The 14,483-nt window shown below is 40.6% G+C and overlaps 1 protein-coding gene across 6 annotated transcripts in view; it reads right to left on the minus strand.

Annotated features, from left to right (window-relative positions):
- AAAS (aladin WD repeat nucleoporin) overlaps nt 1-11,513 on the minus strand; it is a 58,739-nt gene extending 47,226 nt beyond the window's left edge. For 2 of the 6 annotated variants that reach the window (XM_078769344.1, XM_068096371.2), the window contains exons 1-3: nt 11,387-11,513; nt 5,015-5,134; nt 4,681-4,817 (exon numbers count right to left, since the gene is read on the minus strand). In XM_078769344.1, coding sequence (XP_078625470.1) covers nt 4,681-4,817; nt 5,015-5,128 — 251 coding nt within the window. In that variant the 5' untranslated portion in view covers nt 5,129-5,134; nt 11,387-11,513. Of the gene's footprint in view, nt 1-4,680; nt 4,818-5,014; nt 5,138-6,292; nt 6,358-11,378 lie in introns of those variants that run through there. The other 4 variants (XM_068096384.2, XM_068096365.2, XM_068096377.2 and 1 more) reach the window with 3 other exon arrangements.
- Between the last annotated feature and the right edge of the window lie 2,970 nt (nt 11,514-14,483).

Consider the following 14,483-nt stretch of genomic DNA (forward strand, 5'->3'; position numbering starts at 1 on the left):
AATTTGTTCATGGGGCCCGCGATAGCCCAGCAACAAGGTAAAAGGTTTTGAATGGAATATGGATTTGCGAGCAGGTGTTAAATACGAGTTTTCATTAACCAGTGCTACCTCAGACCTCGATTTAAAAGGGAGATTTTATTTTTCTTTCAGCAACCACCCCTCTGTACCATTATGACAATCCTCAATTCGGTGATCCTTCCCAGGACCAAGCACTTTAAACCAGGGTCCAATTGTCCTAGTGCAGTGGGTTAAGAGAATGGGGGTGGGATATCGCGAGAAGTGAGAATGGGAGGAGAGGAGCAAGGAGACCCAATGGGGCTCATGACATCAACTTCTTACCTCACACAATGTTAAATTATGTTCTTACCACTTGCTGCTCGTCTCGAGAACTTTAAAAGACAAAAGAGAATCTCAAAGCAAGTGTATGATTTTATCTCAATTACATTATTTTATTTAATCATCAACCTTGACATGAGCAGCAATTACATGAATCAGACACAGCAGCACATAGTCTTGCATTCATGAACTGTGAATTAAATTTTATATAGGGCATTATGCATGTCATACATCACATTCACCCGCACTACAAAGCACATGACTGACACTTTAAAGGACGAGGCTGGGGGGAGGCGGGAGGAAGGGAGGGAGGGGTGGTGAAATGAAACGCTCCACCAAATTTTGTCTGAATCTGTTCACAACCTTTTGACATATCCTGTTCACAGACAGACAGGCAGGCAGGCAGACGTGAAAACATAACCTCCGTCCACCTTCGGTGGAAGAGGTATGAAAAGTATGACATTCATGTCTAAAAATTGTACAAATTAGATAGTCGGGAGATGTCAATACGGTTTAAACCCTCGACATCGACCTCCATTCCCTCTTGGTGGCACGCCGAGTGATGTCCTTTTCTTGTGGGAACACATTATGAAGATTTCAACTCGTACGTTGACAGCTGGATGTAGAAAGGACTTCAGCGTGACATGTTTAATTCTTAACACAGACCTCTCCTTCCCTCATGTCAAGGTTGATGATTAAATGAAATAATGTAATTGAGATAAAATCATATACTTGCTTTGAGATTCTCTTTTGTCTTTTAAAGTTATCGAGACTTGCAGCAAGTGGTAAGAAACCAACTTACCATTGTCTGAGGTAAGAAGTTGATGTCATGAGCCCCATTGGGTCTCCTTGCACCTCTCCTCACGTTTTCTCACTTCTCGCGATATCCCACCCCCATTCTCTTAACCCACTGTACTAGGACAATGTGTGACAAAGAAGAAATGATTCGATTTCGGTGAAAATACAGATACAGATATGAGAGTTTTTTAATTCTTCGCCATTGAGATATGGGGCCAAAACAACATACAACATGATATCTCAAAATATTTTGGACGGATTATGACAAAACTTGGTGGATGAGTTGGGTAGGTGGCAAGAATAGGCCGATTCGATGTTGGGTCAGGTCCAGATGCAGATCTGGCCTATCAGTTTTTTTTTTGTTTTTTTTTGTATACAGAGTCGAGGCTCGTGAAAGAGCTAACATTTATCAAAGAAACAAATCAAACAAACAAGCAAACAAAGTATAAAAAAGGGGAGCGGTCGACAAGATGGGGAGAGAAGGGGAGGAAGCACACAAACACAACATTTGAGAGCAGGGACATCGGCAGATGTGTGGGAGGGAGAGGGCCTGGGGGGGGGGGCAGGATAGGCATAAAACGCAAGGACACCAAGGACTTCCAGGAGAGAAGTCGGCACCTCAAAAAGTGGATTTGGGGTGAAATTAGCGGGGGTAGAAAAGATCAAGGTTTTGGATTGGGGAAGATAAGAGATGGTGGTGAACAGCCGTTTTAAAGACCTGGAGGGAGGAGTGGGATTGAAGAGCGTGAGGGAGTTTGTTCCAGAGGCGGGAGAAAAGAGGAATGAAGGAGTGAAGGTGAGCAGAGAGTCTTGATTTTGGCAGTTTAACCATAAGAGAGTTGCAGGCAGATCTTGTGCGACCTGTAGGAATATTTTGGGGTACAAAGCCCAGAGAGAGCTGGGGGAGCAAGGCCGGAGAGGAGTCGGTAGAAGACGGAAAGACCACCAACCTGCCTGCGGTGAGTAAGTGAAAGGCCCTCAGAGATAGCGTCATCGCGGGAGATTCCAATGATTCTGAATGCTTTGGTTTCAACAGCGTGAAGACGAGCTAGGTGTGAGGCAGGAGCACCAGCCCAGAGGGGAGAGCAGTATTCCATTGAGCTGCGGATGAAAGCCTTGTATGTGGTGAGGAGCTCAGGTGTGCCAAGGAAGGACTTTGCACGATGGAGGATGCCCAGTCGGCGACTGGCTTTGGAGGCCAGCTTGGAAATGTGGTTTTCCCAGGAAAGATCATGGCAGATAGTGAGACCCAAAAGCTTGAGTGACAGAACTTCTTGGAGTTCAGCTTGGAGGAGCTTGGAGGAGCTTATGGATACATCACATGCTCGACAAAAGCATCAAGAAGGTATTAGTGAACCTTTACACAAAATACAACGACATTAGTAGATAATTGACAAACACAATGGCATATGCCACCCAAATGGGACTTGAACCTGGGTTTCCTGAATCACAAGCCAAGGGATAAGATTTTCAGAATCATTGGAATCTCCCGCGATGAAGCCAACTCCGAGGGCCTTTCACTCACTCACCGCAGGCAGGTTTGGTGGTCTTTCTGTCTTCCACAGACTCCTCTCTGGCCTAGCTCCCACAGCTCTGTCCCCCAAATATTCCTACAGGTCGCACAAGATCTGCCAGCAACCCACTTATGGTTAAACTGCCAAAATCAAGACTCTCTATTTCACCTTCACTCTTTCATTCCTCTTTTCTCCCACCTCTGGAACAAACTCCCTCACTCTCTTCAATTCCACTCCTGCCTCCAGGTCTTTAAAACAGCTGTTCACCACCATCACTTATTGTTACGGATTCGTCACTTCCGTCTTTGTGGTTGTCATCCACTTGAAGCATTTTTAGTTTCATGTACTATTATTGTTGCAGTTTCGGTGTGAAATGGAGATAACTGTCTTTAAAGGTAAAATTAGTGTTTTAAAAGAAAAACGAAATGGATCGGGAGAAACCGGAAGAGGAGGAAGAGGAAGCGGGTCAAGTGAGATCGGGAGAGAAAGGCCGATCGGCTTCGAGGTGTTGAGCGGACACTGGTGGCCGTTGGTCACGAGCGAATATTGGTTTCCCCAGGAAAGGGGAAACACTGTACACTGTACTGTGACAGTGTCGCTGTGGCAGATAAACCTGAGTGACGGGTTTCGCGATTGGTTCCGAAAGTGAATCATTGTTGGAGAGCCGATGCACGCCTCCATTACGGGCCCGTCCGCCATTTCACTTCGCGCCAGCCATTTCACCACGCACCAGCCGTTAGCCTGGTTCTCGTGTGTGTCGTGGATTTCGATTGGGAATTCGCGGTTCTCCGCTTGGGAGCCGCTGATCGTTCATGTCAGCGTCATTGTCTGGTGAACTGAAGGTGTGAATTCCCAGTCGCCTTTTGGGTGAACTTCTGCCTGACCGACGTCGGCCTGACACCTCACGAAGCGGCTCTTCGGCAGCGTCAACTATCAGCCGTCCTGGGTTCAGGTCTCAATATGACCTTTTTCTTGTGATCACCGGAGCATGGATCGACTTTGGCCTGGTGTCATGACAGTGACTTTGGGGGTGTTACATTTCGCTCACGTGGAGTACCGTGAGTTATTGAGTTAAGAAACTGGTGGTACCATCATAGGAATTGTATGGTGTTTGTTGTGCAATTGAGGTTTTATTGTATTTGTGCAAGTTGTTATTATTGTGTGATATTAAAACAATACTTGGTTTTTTTGTAACAACTGATTGGTGTGGTTTCACCATTCGTCATTGGCACACATAATAGCACATCTTTCTGCCGTGACTCCTTTCGGGGCTCGGAGGTACACCGTGACCGGGGTTTGGGGAGGAGCACGTAACACTTATCTTGCCCCATCCAAAACCTTGATCTTTTCTACCCCCATTAATACACCCCAGATCCACTTTTTTGAAATACAGACTTCTTTCCTGGAAGTCCGAGCAGTGTCCATGTATTTTTTTTATTTTTTTTACCTCTCCCACCCCCTGCCCCCTTCCCATGCCTCCTACCCCGAGGCCCTCTCCCTCCCACAGATCTCACGATATCCCTGCTCCCCATCTTGTCTCCCGCTCCCTTTATCATATGTTTTATGTGTCAGTTTGTCTTTTTGTGATCAATGTTAGCTCTTACACGAGCCTCGATCTTGTATACAAAAAATGAAAGGAAAATTTAAAAATGGCACGAACAGGCCAACCTCACGAGGAGGTTTTGTTCGATTGTGGCAACTACCTTGTGTATTATTTTTGGGTGATTTTTAAAGCAAAGATAATTACTTAATAAACCCAAAAGAAATAGAGAGGATTCATTGCACATTAGAATCACATGTCTGAAAAGGGTACAACTCACTAGTAAACAAACAACAGTAAAAGCACTCTTGCGTTGCCATAAGGTACTGATAAAGCTCAGTCATCGACTCCAGGGTGATAAGAGTGGATGGCAAGTTAAATAAAAAAGTTAAAGCATTCAAAGAACCTCCCTCAAAAAATCATCTCTTGCTCTGTGCTTCCAGTATGATCAAATGAAAGTGAAGTGTCAAAACAGACTGTTGCAAAATGTACCATGCTCTGGCAGTTTTCCTCCAGAAGCTATTGCACGGTTGGTTCAAAAATGCCGCGTGGAGGGTACTTTCAGGACCTGAAGACGTCCGCACGCTATCCCGTGGAAAGTAAACTGTTGGGAAGGAGAGGCGAGGAATCTGGAGACGAAGGCAAGCAAGTGCAAAATTAGCAGCAAAACAGAATTCAACACAAAATAACGTCCTTTATTGACTTCTTACATCTTTCTAACAGTACATTTTGCATCCCGGTACAACGACAAACGCCTCCATGAATCCAATGGAACACAACGTTCTTACAATTTGTCAAAACAGCCCCTGTACCGTTCAGGATATACCTGCTCCGTGAACTGTGGGTCTTCCACATCTGCAGCAATCAATTCGTTGTTTCTTTCACACAGAGTCACGTGACCACGAGGTGGAGGTGGAGGAAATAGGGCCAGCGAACACATTTCCACCTGCTATCAAACAACATTTGAGCATAGAATGAAAAGCGCGCCTCACACGTGAAGGCTGGTGCTGATACCGCAGCATGGCAGTGTTCATGTGACACCTACTACTACTACTACTACTACTTATACTACTACTACTACTACTACTACGATGACGACGACTAACCACAAACAATACCCTGCTTTGAATATATTATGGGAAATTAAATGGCATATACAATAACTGATGGCTTTTCAATGGCACTCTTTGGACTATCAAAACTCTCAACATTTTAGAGCACTGTACACGGTATATAACAATAATAACTAGAACGGCACTTGGTAGAGTGCATACCTCCACCAAGCTGAACAGTTTACGTTTTGTATCCCATTGATAGGCCAGATCTTGATTTGGACCTGAACCAAAATCTAAACGCTTGTTCTTGTCACTTACCCAACTCATCCACCTAGTTTTGTCATAATCCATCCACAATTTTTTGAAATACTATGCTATATATAGTTTTTGGCCCTATCATTCAATGGTGAAGACTCACTTTAAAAAATTTTTTTTTTTTTTTTTGTATCCCATATTTGAATCTTCACCAAAATCGAATCGATTCGTCCTTGTCACTCACCCAACCTGTCCACCACGTTCTGTCCGAATCCGTCCACAACTTTTTGAGATATCGTGTTCACAGAAAAGCAAACAGACAGTGGTGAAATATAACCTCCATCCACCTTAGGTGGTGTAGGTAAAAAGTAAAAACCTATTTAACAACATCTGGATCATACACAACTTTCAGTGCAGAGGCTCGTATTTGTGGCATCTTTCAAACAACATTCTCAAACAGTATTGTTTCCCCATTCTCCTACTGTTCCCTTGTTATGATGTGTCATGAACTGTTCTGTGTCCAAGCTCTTTCACCAGCCGAGACCTTGTATTAAAATAAAATAAAATAAAAACACCTCAGCGTTTTTTTACCTCAGCGGTCTGTTTACAAATAAGCCTAACATACTAAAATAACCCTAACAAATCATACTAAAATACGCAATTTGGTGCCTGTCTGTCTGTCTGATGATTTATTTTAACCGCGACACATTCCGTCGTTACTTATCCAATCTCAACCAAACTTGACAATGACTAAGGGTTACATAATGAAGGTTGCAGCGCATTCATTTGCCCACCTCTTCAAGGGGGTTTTCTCCCCCGAGTGGGTTTCCCCGCCATTGCCGTCAATGGGGTTGCGTGCTGAGGTGTACATCCATGTTAAGTTAGCTTTATCGTAGCGTTTTTACAAGGCCGTTTCTAATAACAAAACAGATGATAATAGCATAATACTAATGTTATTACAAAACAATATTGATACCAATAATATCCCACTTCCCCAAGGGGTTTTTCCTCCTTGAACAAACATCGAGTCAATGTTTATAAATAGCCTTTCATGGCGTTTCCATGGGAGCAATGCCCAACGGCCTCTGCCAGAGGTAAAAATATTATAAACCACAAACACATATGATTCACTTTTTAAACAGTCGCTAATGCTCTGTATAACACTAAATAAAGAAATTTAGAGGAATCCCAACATCTGTGAGGGAAGGTTTACTTACAGAACTGAGCGAAGATCTATGGTACTCTATAGTCTATATACCCCACAAGAGTTGGGTTAATAACATTACCCTTTCTGCCGCTACCATGGCGTTTTTCGTAGCAAACTTTTGAAACTTGCTCCTGCTGTTTTAAAACACAAAACTGATAGGGAGGAAGCCCGGGATGTGCTCATTTACCAAGCTACTAGCTAGCGCTTGCCAAGCCAGCCGTTCCTTAACGGTTTTGAATGGAGTGCTTGCTAGAATGCTTAAACCACTTGGTGATCTCTCCACAAAAAACTTGGTAAATGAACACACATCCAATGTTCTTGAGACCAGACCATAGATAGACTGAAATCTATATACCCCAAAAAGAAATGACCCTTTCTTCCGCTCCCGTAGTGAGTAGGTGTACTAGTAATCCAAATTAGCCAAACTCGTTAAAAAAAACACTGAGGTCCGGGATAAAAGGACAGTACCAAAACACCTCTCGAGGGTAATTCTAAGGGCTTCTTCAGGGTAATTTTAATGGGATATAAAGGGTAATTATAAAGGGTAATTTTAATGGGTTTTAAAGGGTAATTCTAAACGATAATTCTAATGGGTAATTCTAATGAGTAATTCTAATGGGTTCCAAAGGGTAATTCTAATGGGTTCTAAAGGGTAATTCTAATGGATTCTAAAGGGTAATTCTGATGGGTTCTAAAAGGTAACTCTGATGGGTTATAAAGGGTAATTCTAATGGGTTATAAAGGGTAATTCTAATGGGTTCTGAAGGGTAATTCTGATGGGTTCTGAAGGGTAATTCTGATGGGTTGTAAAGGGTAATTCTGATGGGTTGTAAAGGGTAATTCTGATGGGTTGTAAAGGGTAATTCTGATGGGTTGTAAAGGGTAATTCTGATGGGTTCTAAACGGTAATTCTGATGGGTTCTAAAGGGTAATTCTGATGGGTTCTAAAGGGTAATTCTGATGGGTTCTAAAGGGTAATTCTGATGGGTTCTAAAGGGTAATTCTGATGGGTTCTAAAGGGTAATTCTGATGGGTTCTAAAGGGTAATTCTGATGGGTTCTAAAGGGTAATTCTGATGGGTTCTAAAGGGTAATTCTGATGGGTTCTAAAGGGTAATTCTGATGGGTTCTAAAGGGTAATTCTGATGGGTTATAAAGGGTAATTCTGATGGGTTATAAAGGGTAATTCTGATGGGTTCTAAAGGGAAATTCTAATGGGTTAGGAAGTGTAATTCTAATGGGTCATAAAGGGTAATTCGAATGGGTTCTGAAGGGTAATTGTAATTGTTTCTAAAGGGTAATTCTAATGGATTATAAAGGGTAATTCTAATGGGTTCTGAAGGGTAATTGTAATGGTTTCTAAAGGGTAATTCTAATGGATTATTAAGGGTAATTCTAATGGGTTCTAATGGACAATTCTAATGGGTTTCGTTCCTTTTTCGGCTTTGCCTATTTCATATAAAAAATACCAAATTGAACCGTTTCATTCGGACATAGGTGCGATACATTTTTTTTATCGTATTTTTACCATGGCTGGGCTTCCAACCAGTTGAGATTTATTAGATAAATGTATTTAATATAAATACATTGTTGACCACATCAGCATAAATAGGAATGTTTGCTTTGAAGTTATGAATCAGACATCATTTTGGGGATCACAAGCACGTTACAGCAATTGATTTCCTTTCACCCAAGATTGAAATACGTTTCGTGCAATCGATGGTCACGTGCTGGGATGTGTACCTTTAACCCCACAATAAATAACACCGTGCACCGTTTGTATGTAGTAAAATACTGTTTGTATGTCGTAAAATACTGTTTGTATGTCGTAAAATACTGTTTGTATGTCGTAAAATACTGTTTGTATGTCGTAAAATACTGTTTGTATGTCGTAAAATACTGTTTGCATGTCGTAAAATAGTTTATATGTAGTAAAATACTGTTTGTATGTCGTAAAATACTTTGTATGACGTAAATTACTGTTTGTATGTAGTAAAATACTGTTTGTATGTCGTAAAATACTGTTTGTATGTCGTAAAATACTGTTTGTATGTCGTAAAATACTGTTTGTATGTCGTAAAATACTGTCTATGTAGTAAACTACTGTTTGTATGTAGTAAAATACTGTTTGTATGTCGTAAAATCCTGTTTGTATGTTGTAAAATACTGTTTGTATAATAAAATACTGTTTGTATAATAAAATACTGTTTGTATGTCGTAAAATAGTCTTTGTATGTCGTAAAATACTGTTTGTATGTAGTAAAATACTGTTTGGATGTAAAAAAATACAGTTTGTATGTCGTAAAATACTGTTTGTATGTAGTAAAATACTGTTTGTATGTAGTAAAATACTGTTTGTATGTAGTAAAATACTGTTTGTATGTAGTAAAATACTGTTTGGATGTAATAAAATACAGTTTGTATGTCGTAAAATAATGTTTGCATGCAGTAAAATACTGTTTGCATGCAGTAAAATACTGTTTGTATGTCGTAAAATACTGTTTGTATGTAATAAAATACTGTTTGGATGTAATAAAATACTGTTTGTATGTCGTAAAATACTGTTTGTATGTAGTAAAATACTGTTTGTATGTAGTAAAATACTGTTTGTATGTAGTAAAATACTGTTTGGATGTAGTAAAATACTGTTTGTATGTCGTAAAATACTGTTTGTATGTAGTAAAATAGTTTGTATGTCGTAAAATACTGTTTGTATGTAGTAAAATACTGTTTGTATGTAGTAAAATACTGTTTGTATGTAGTAAAATACTGTTTGGATGTAATAAAATACAGTTTGTATGTCGTAAAATACTGTTTGTATGTAGTAAAATACTGTTTGTATGTCGTAAAATAGTGTTTGTATGTCGTAAAATAGTGTTTGTATGTCGTAAAATACTGTTTGTATGTCGTAAAATACTGTTTGTATGTAATAAAATACTGTTTGTATGTAGTAGCCGGCGAAGCCGGTGTTGTCAATAAACGAGTACGTATTATGTTGAAAACCTGATTATGCCTTGGCTCGAGAATCCGAAGCGCAGTGGGCGCAGCCATCTTGCGGAGGCGGAAGTATGCATAACAAATTTAAAACGTTCATTAGGAGTTTCTTTCACCCGTCGTCGTTTGATTCACAATGTTATGCACCTCCGATGTATTAATAAAATAATTTAAGACCAACATCGGCCCGCACAGGCCTGGTTATCTTTAACAAAACGCGTCACCAAACACCGGACCCAATGAGAGTCGAGCATTTGCAAAAATATTTCTAAAATGAAATCACTTACTGGATGGAGTGCTGGAGACAGCCATCGACCGGATGCGGAAGTTTGCATAAAACAATTGCGAAAAAGTTCAATAGGAGTTTGTTTCACCCGTCGTTCTTTGATTCACAATCTCATGAAACCTCTAATTAGTAATTAAAATACGTTAAGACCAACCTCGTTATCTTCAACGAAAATCGTCATCAAAGACCAGAACCAATGAGATTCGAGCATTTGAAAAAATATTATTACGCGTTTCGGAGGGTGAAAACGGCGTCAAATATTCTAAAATTGACGAAGAATTATTTTTTAGAAATCTCGCGGCCGTACGGGATAGTTTTTCACGGCCAGAAATATGGTATAAGTGGTTTACATATTTAGTTTAGAAATACGGATAGTTTTTCACGGCCGGAAATATCCGAAGTCGAGTTGGAATTCACCGAATTAATCACTGCAAGCTAACGTCTTCTGGTGGAGGAAGCTGCCGTGCCCGGAGAGTCAGAGAACCAGCCCTGGCGCCTGACAGCGGCTGAAGTTAGAAGACTACACACTTACTGTGAAAACGTATGTTAAGCCCAGTTAAAAATAGGCCTTAAGCTAGCACATCGTATAGTTACTTCCTTAAGCTTCTTGTGACATTTATTGTATTGTATGCCGGTATTGCCATTGGGGAGGACTGTCTGCTCTTCTCTTTTACCAAGTCTTACCAGGTATGGTACCTACTACACCTACCTACTACCAACTACATACCTACCTACTACCAAACCTACTGATGCCATGGTGATGGGTAAAATAGTGGCAAGAGGTATGCAGGTATTGGGGAGGACTGTCTGCTCTTCTCTTTTACCAAGTCTTACCAGGTATGGTACCTACTACACCTACCTACTACCAACTACATACCTACCAACTACCTAACCTACTGATACCATAATGATGGGTAAAATAGTGGCAAGAGGCTTTGGCTTTGCCGGCTCATTGCGGCTTTGCAGTCGGTACTAGTAAAATACTGTTTGTATGTCGTAAAATACTGTTTGTATGTAGTGAAACACTGTTTGTATGTAGTAAAACTGTTGTATGTCGTAAAATACTGTTTGTATGCCGTAAAATACTGTTTGTATGTCGTAAAATACTGTTTGTATGTCGTAAAATACTGTTTGTATGTCGTAAAATACTGTTTGTATGTCGTAAAATACTGTTTGTATGTCGTAAAATACTGTTTGTATGTCGTAAAATACTGTTTGTATGTCGTAAAATACTGTTTGTATGTAGTAAAATAGTTTGTAGTAAAATAACACGGGTTGTATGTAATAAAAGCTCGAAGGTGTACTTGTTGGACGCTCAGCATGTCGAAACGCATTAAGACAACACAAAACACTACAAATAGACAATGCTTCCGAATATCGGTGAAGTCACCCACCTACTTACCGTTAAAAACCTGCACTGCAACAAGCACCGCGTGCACCTCCACGTCCGATTTCAACTACGCGTCATGGAAACACTAACAGACAGCACACATGAAAATTACACACCGACAAATGTAATTTCTTTTTCTAGAAAATAGTATTTTCAATTTTACTTGCACTTTATTACAGCTACTAATATATGACACGAAATTTTGCACTTCCACACACCACAGTGTGAAATAGGGAAACAAAATGTTTTTCAAAAAAGGTTGAACTGATCAACCAAGCTAAAGAATACACCTCAAAACGTTGGGGCGTGTGTAATCTTCAAGAGTGTGCGTAACATGTCCATGGTCAACAGAGTCATCACTCATCACGACGACATGGTAGGAGAAAAAAGGTTTAAGTTTAACGTGTAACAATAGTCAATACAGTTCACAGATCAGTGACGAATTAACCCTTGTCGGTTTGACGCCAAATCTGTCGGCCCCCATTTGGGGAATCAATGACCAATGTAAAAGACAAAGGATATCGTTACTGAAGTACATAGGAGGCAGTTTTGCTTTATTTATCTCTTCTCTAAACGAACTCCCATGCTCTGCCTCTACCAACCTCTCACTGGCGCCCTAAACAGTACCAGTGTGTGCGTTGGATCGTACGCCGTTTACACTTACAGTGCAGTGACATCACACATCATCAGTAGACAGTACACATGTCAAATGACTGCAATGCGGAAATAAAATGTAAACTACAAGTAAACTACACGACATACTCAAGGAACTTTGGCGCAGGAGGCCATCAAACCTTTCATGCCTGGTGTGTGTGTGTGTGTGTGTGTGTGTGTGTGTGTGTGTGTGTGTGTGTGTGTGTGTGTGTGTGTGTGTGTGTTTGTGTTTGTGTGTGTATGTGTGTTTGTGTGTTTGTGTGTGTATGTATGTGTTTGTGTGTGTGTATGTGTGTGTGTGCGTGTGCGCGCGCGTGCGTGTGTGTGTGCGTGTATGTGTGTGTTTGTGCGTGTGTGTGTTTGTGTGTGTGTATGTGTGTGTTTGTGTGTGTACATGTAGCCTATGTATTGTTCGTTGTTATCTCCATTTGCGGGTTTCAGGAGGTGGACCGGAGTCTTTTCAGGACCCAAAGTATCCATCCGGAAGGGATCACTGTTCATGGATCAAGCTGTTCAACATTTTCAGAGTTTTGTTCCAAGGGCTCTTTTCAGGATCATCACCGAATCCCAGATTGTCTCAAGGCTAACAGCACACTGGTACAGTTGTAGTTCATTTATGGTAATATTCACGGGGAAGGTTTTTAAGATCTCCGTAAGGTTCTTCTTTATCATTCCCGTTGCTCCAATTATCACTGGTACACTTTTAGCGCTCTTTCGCTTCCAGGATCTTTTGAAGGTCTCTTCCTTATAGGGCTGCAGATTATGGTCAAAAAGTGCCTTAAAAATGGCGGAACTGGCAACTAGCTTCCTACCAGCTACTTTTGGTATTTTTTTTTATAAAGTAGAGGCCTTGACAAGTTCACAAACCAAAAATACCCAGAATACCTCTGGGGAAACATGCTTAAATGACGTCATCATAATGGCTGCCAAAATTGTAAAGTTTGGCATTGTGTACAGGTGCTGACGTGGTACCTAACCGTTTATATAGTAGTTTTACTGTCAAGAGAAAAACATCAGCCTTTTCCTGGGATGAACACTGTTTCATTTGAGGAGAACCAGAGAATAAAAAGAAAGGAATAAAACTTACAGCAGTGAATATGAAGCCAGCAGACGTTCGTGAGAATGTGCTTACAAGTTACAACAATGGTTCTGATTACAAAAATGATTCCCAAATACTTCACCGTGCAGTTAGTATTATTCGCAGAGACATAGAAAAATTACAACCAACAACTGAATACCCTAATACCCAAGAAATTGATCTTAATGCATCATCTGCTTTTTATTTAAATATTATTTAAATATTTAAATTAAATTATTAAATTAATGTAAATGCATTTAAATGCATTGCATGCGTGCATGCATGTATGTGTGTGTTATTTGTTATTATGCATGTTATGTGTTATTATGCATGTACCCTAATACCCGTGCATGCATTTAAATTAATTTATTATTTAAATATTATTTAAATATTATTTTAAATATTATTAAATATAATTAATAATATTATTTTTAAATATTATTAAATCGAATATTTAAATCAGATGCGAGTATCATTTTATTACAGATCAGGACACAGGGACCCTCAATGTAAAAATAAAATACAAAAACTTAATAAAAATGGAGGCCATCTTGATGACGTCACTTGAACATGTTCCCCCAAGGGGATTCTGGGTATTTTTGGTGTGTGAAGTAGTCAGGGCTCATCTATCTATACACAAAGAATTAAGTTAAGCACCCCTACACAACGAATTAAGGTAAGCACCCCCTAATATATATTCTTTGTGTATATGTATACATTGGCATATATTCTAAGGTATGTGAGATCAAATAATGATTGGTATGACATTAGCAATTATCCATTGATGAAATGCAGATGAGTGCACTCATCTGTGACGCCCATCGCTCGTGCAGCACGTGTTATCATCCACGTGGTCGTGATTTTCTGTAAATGCACTATCATCACGGGTTATTGCAAGTCACGCCTGAGCTCATGTGGGGGTTACATGGTCATTTTCTCGTAATGGTGGCTCGTAGACGGTTGTCGGACGGAGAACGATGGCGGATAATAGGCATGATCGAGTCCGGAATGTCCAGAAAAGCTGTAGCTCGAACGTTTGGTTACCACCATTCGGTGATCAGTCGGTTGGTGCAGAAACACCAGGAAACGGATGCGGTGAAGGACCGCTCAAGGTCTGGAAGACCTCGCGTGACAACAGTCCGCCAAGATAGAGCGCTTTTGAGACTGGTGCGACGATATCCCTTCGCCTCGAGCCATTTCCTGAAGGACAACTGGCTGCCCAACAGAAGGCTATGTCACCGTACCGTGAGGAACCGCCTGAAATCGGCCGGTTTAAGGTCAAGACGAGTGATCAAGCGTCCAAGGCTACTCGAACGACATCAGAGGGAGCGTTTGGCATGGTGCCTAGCGCGACGTGGATGGAACATCCGGTCTTGG

The sequence above is a fragment of the Myxine glutinosa genome, chromosome 1 (assembly GCF_964187855.1).
Source record: "Myxine glutinosa chromosome 1, kmMyxGlut1.1, whole genome shotgun sequence".
Taxonomy (NCBI): Eukaryota; Metazoa; Chordata; class Myxini; order Myxiniformes; family Myxinidae; genus Myxine; species Myxine glutinosa.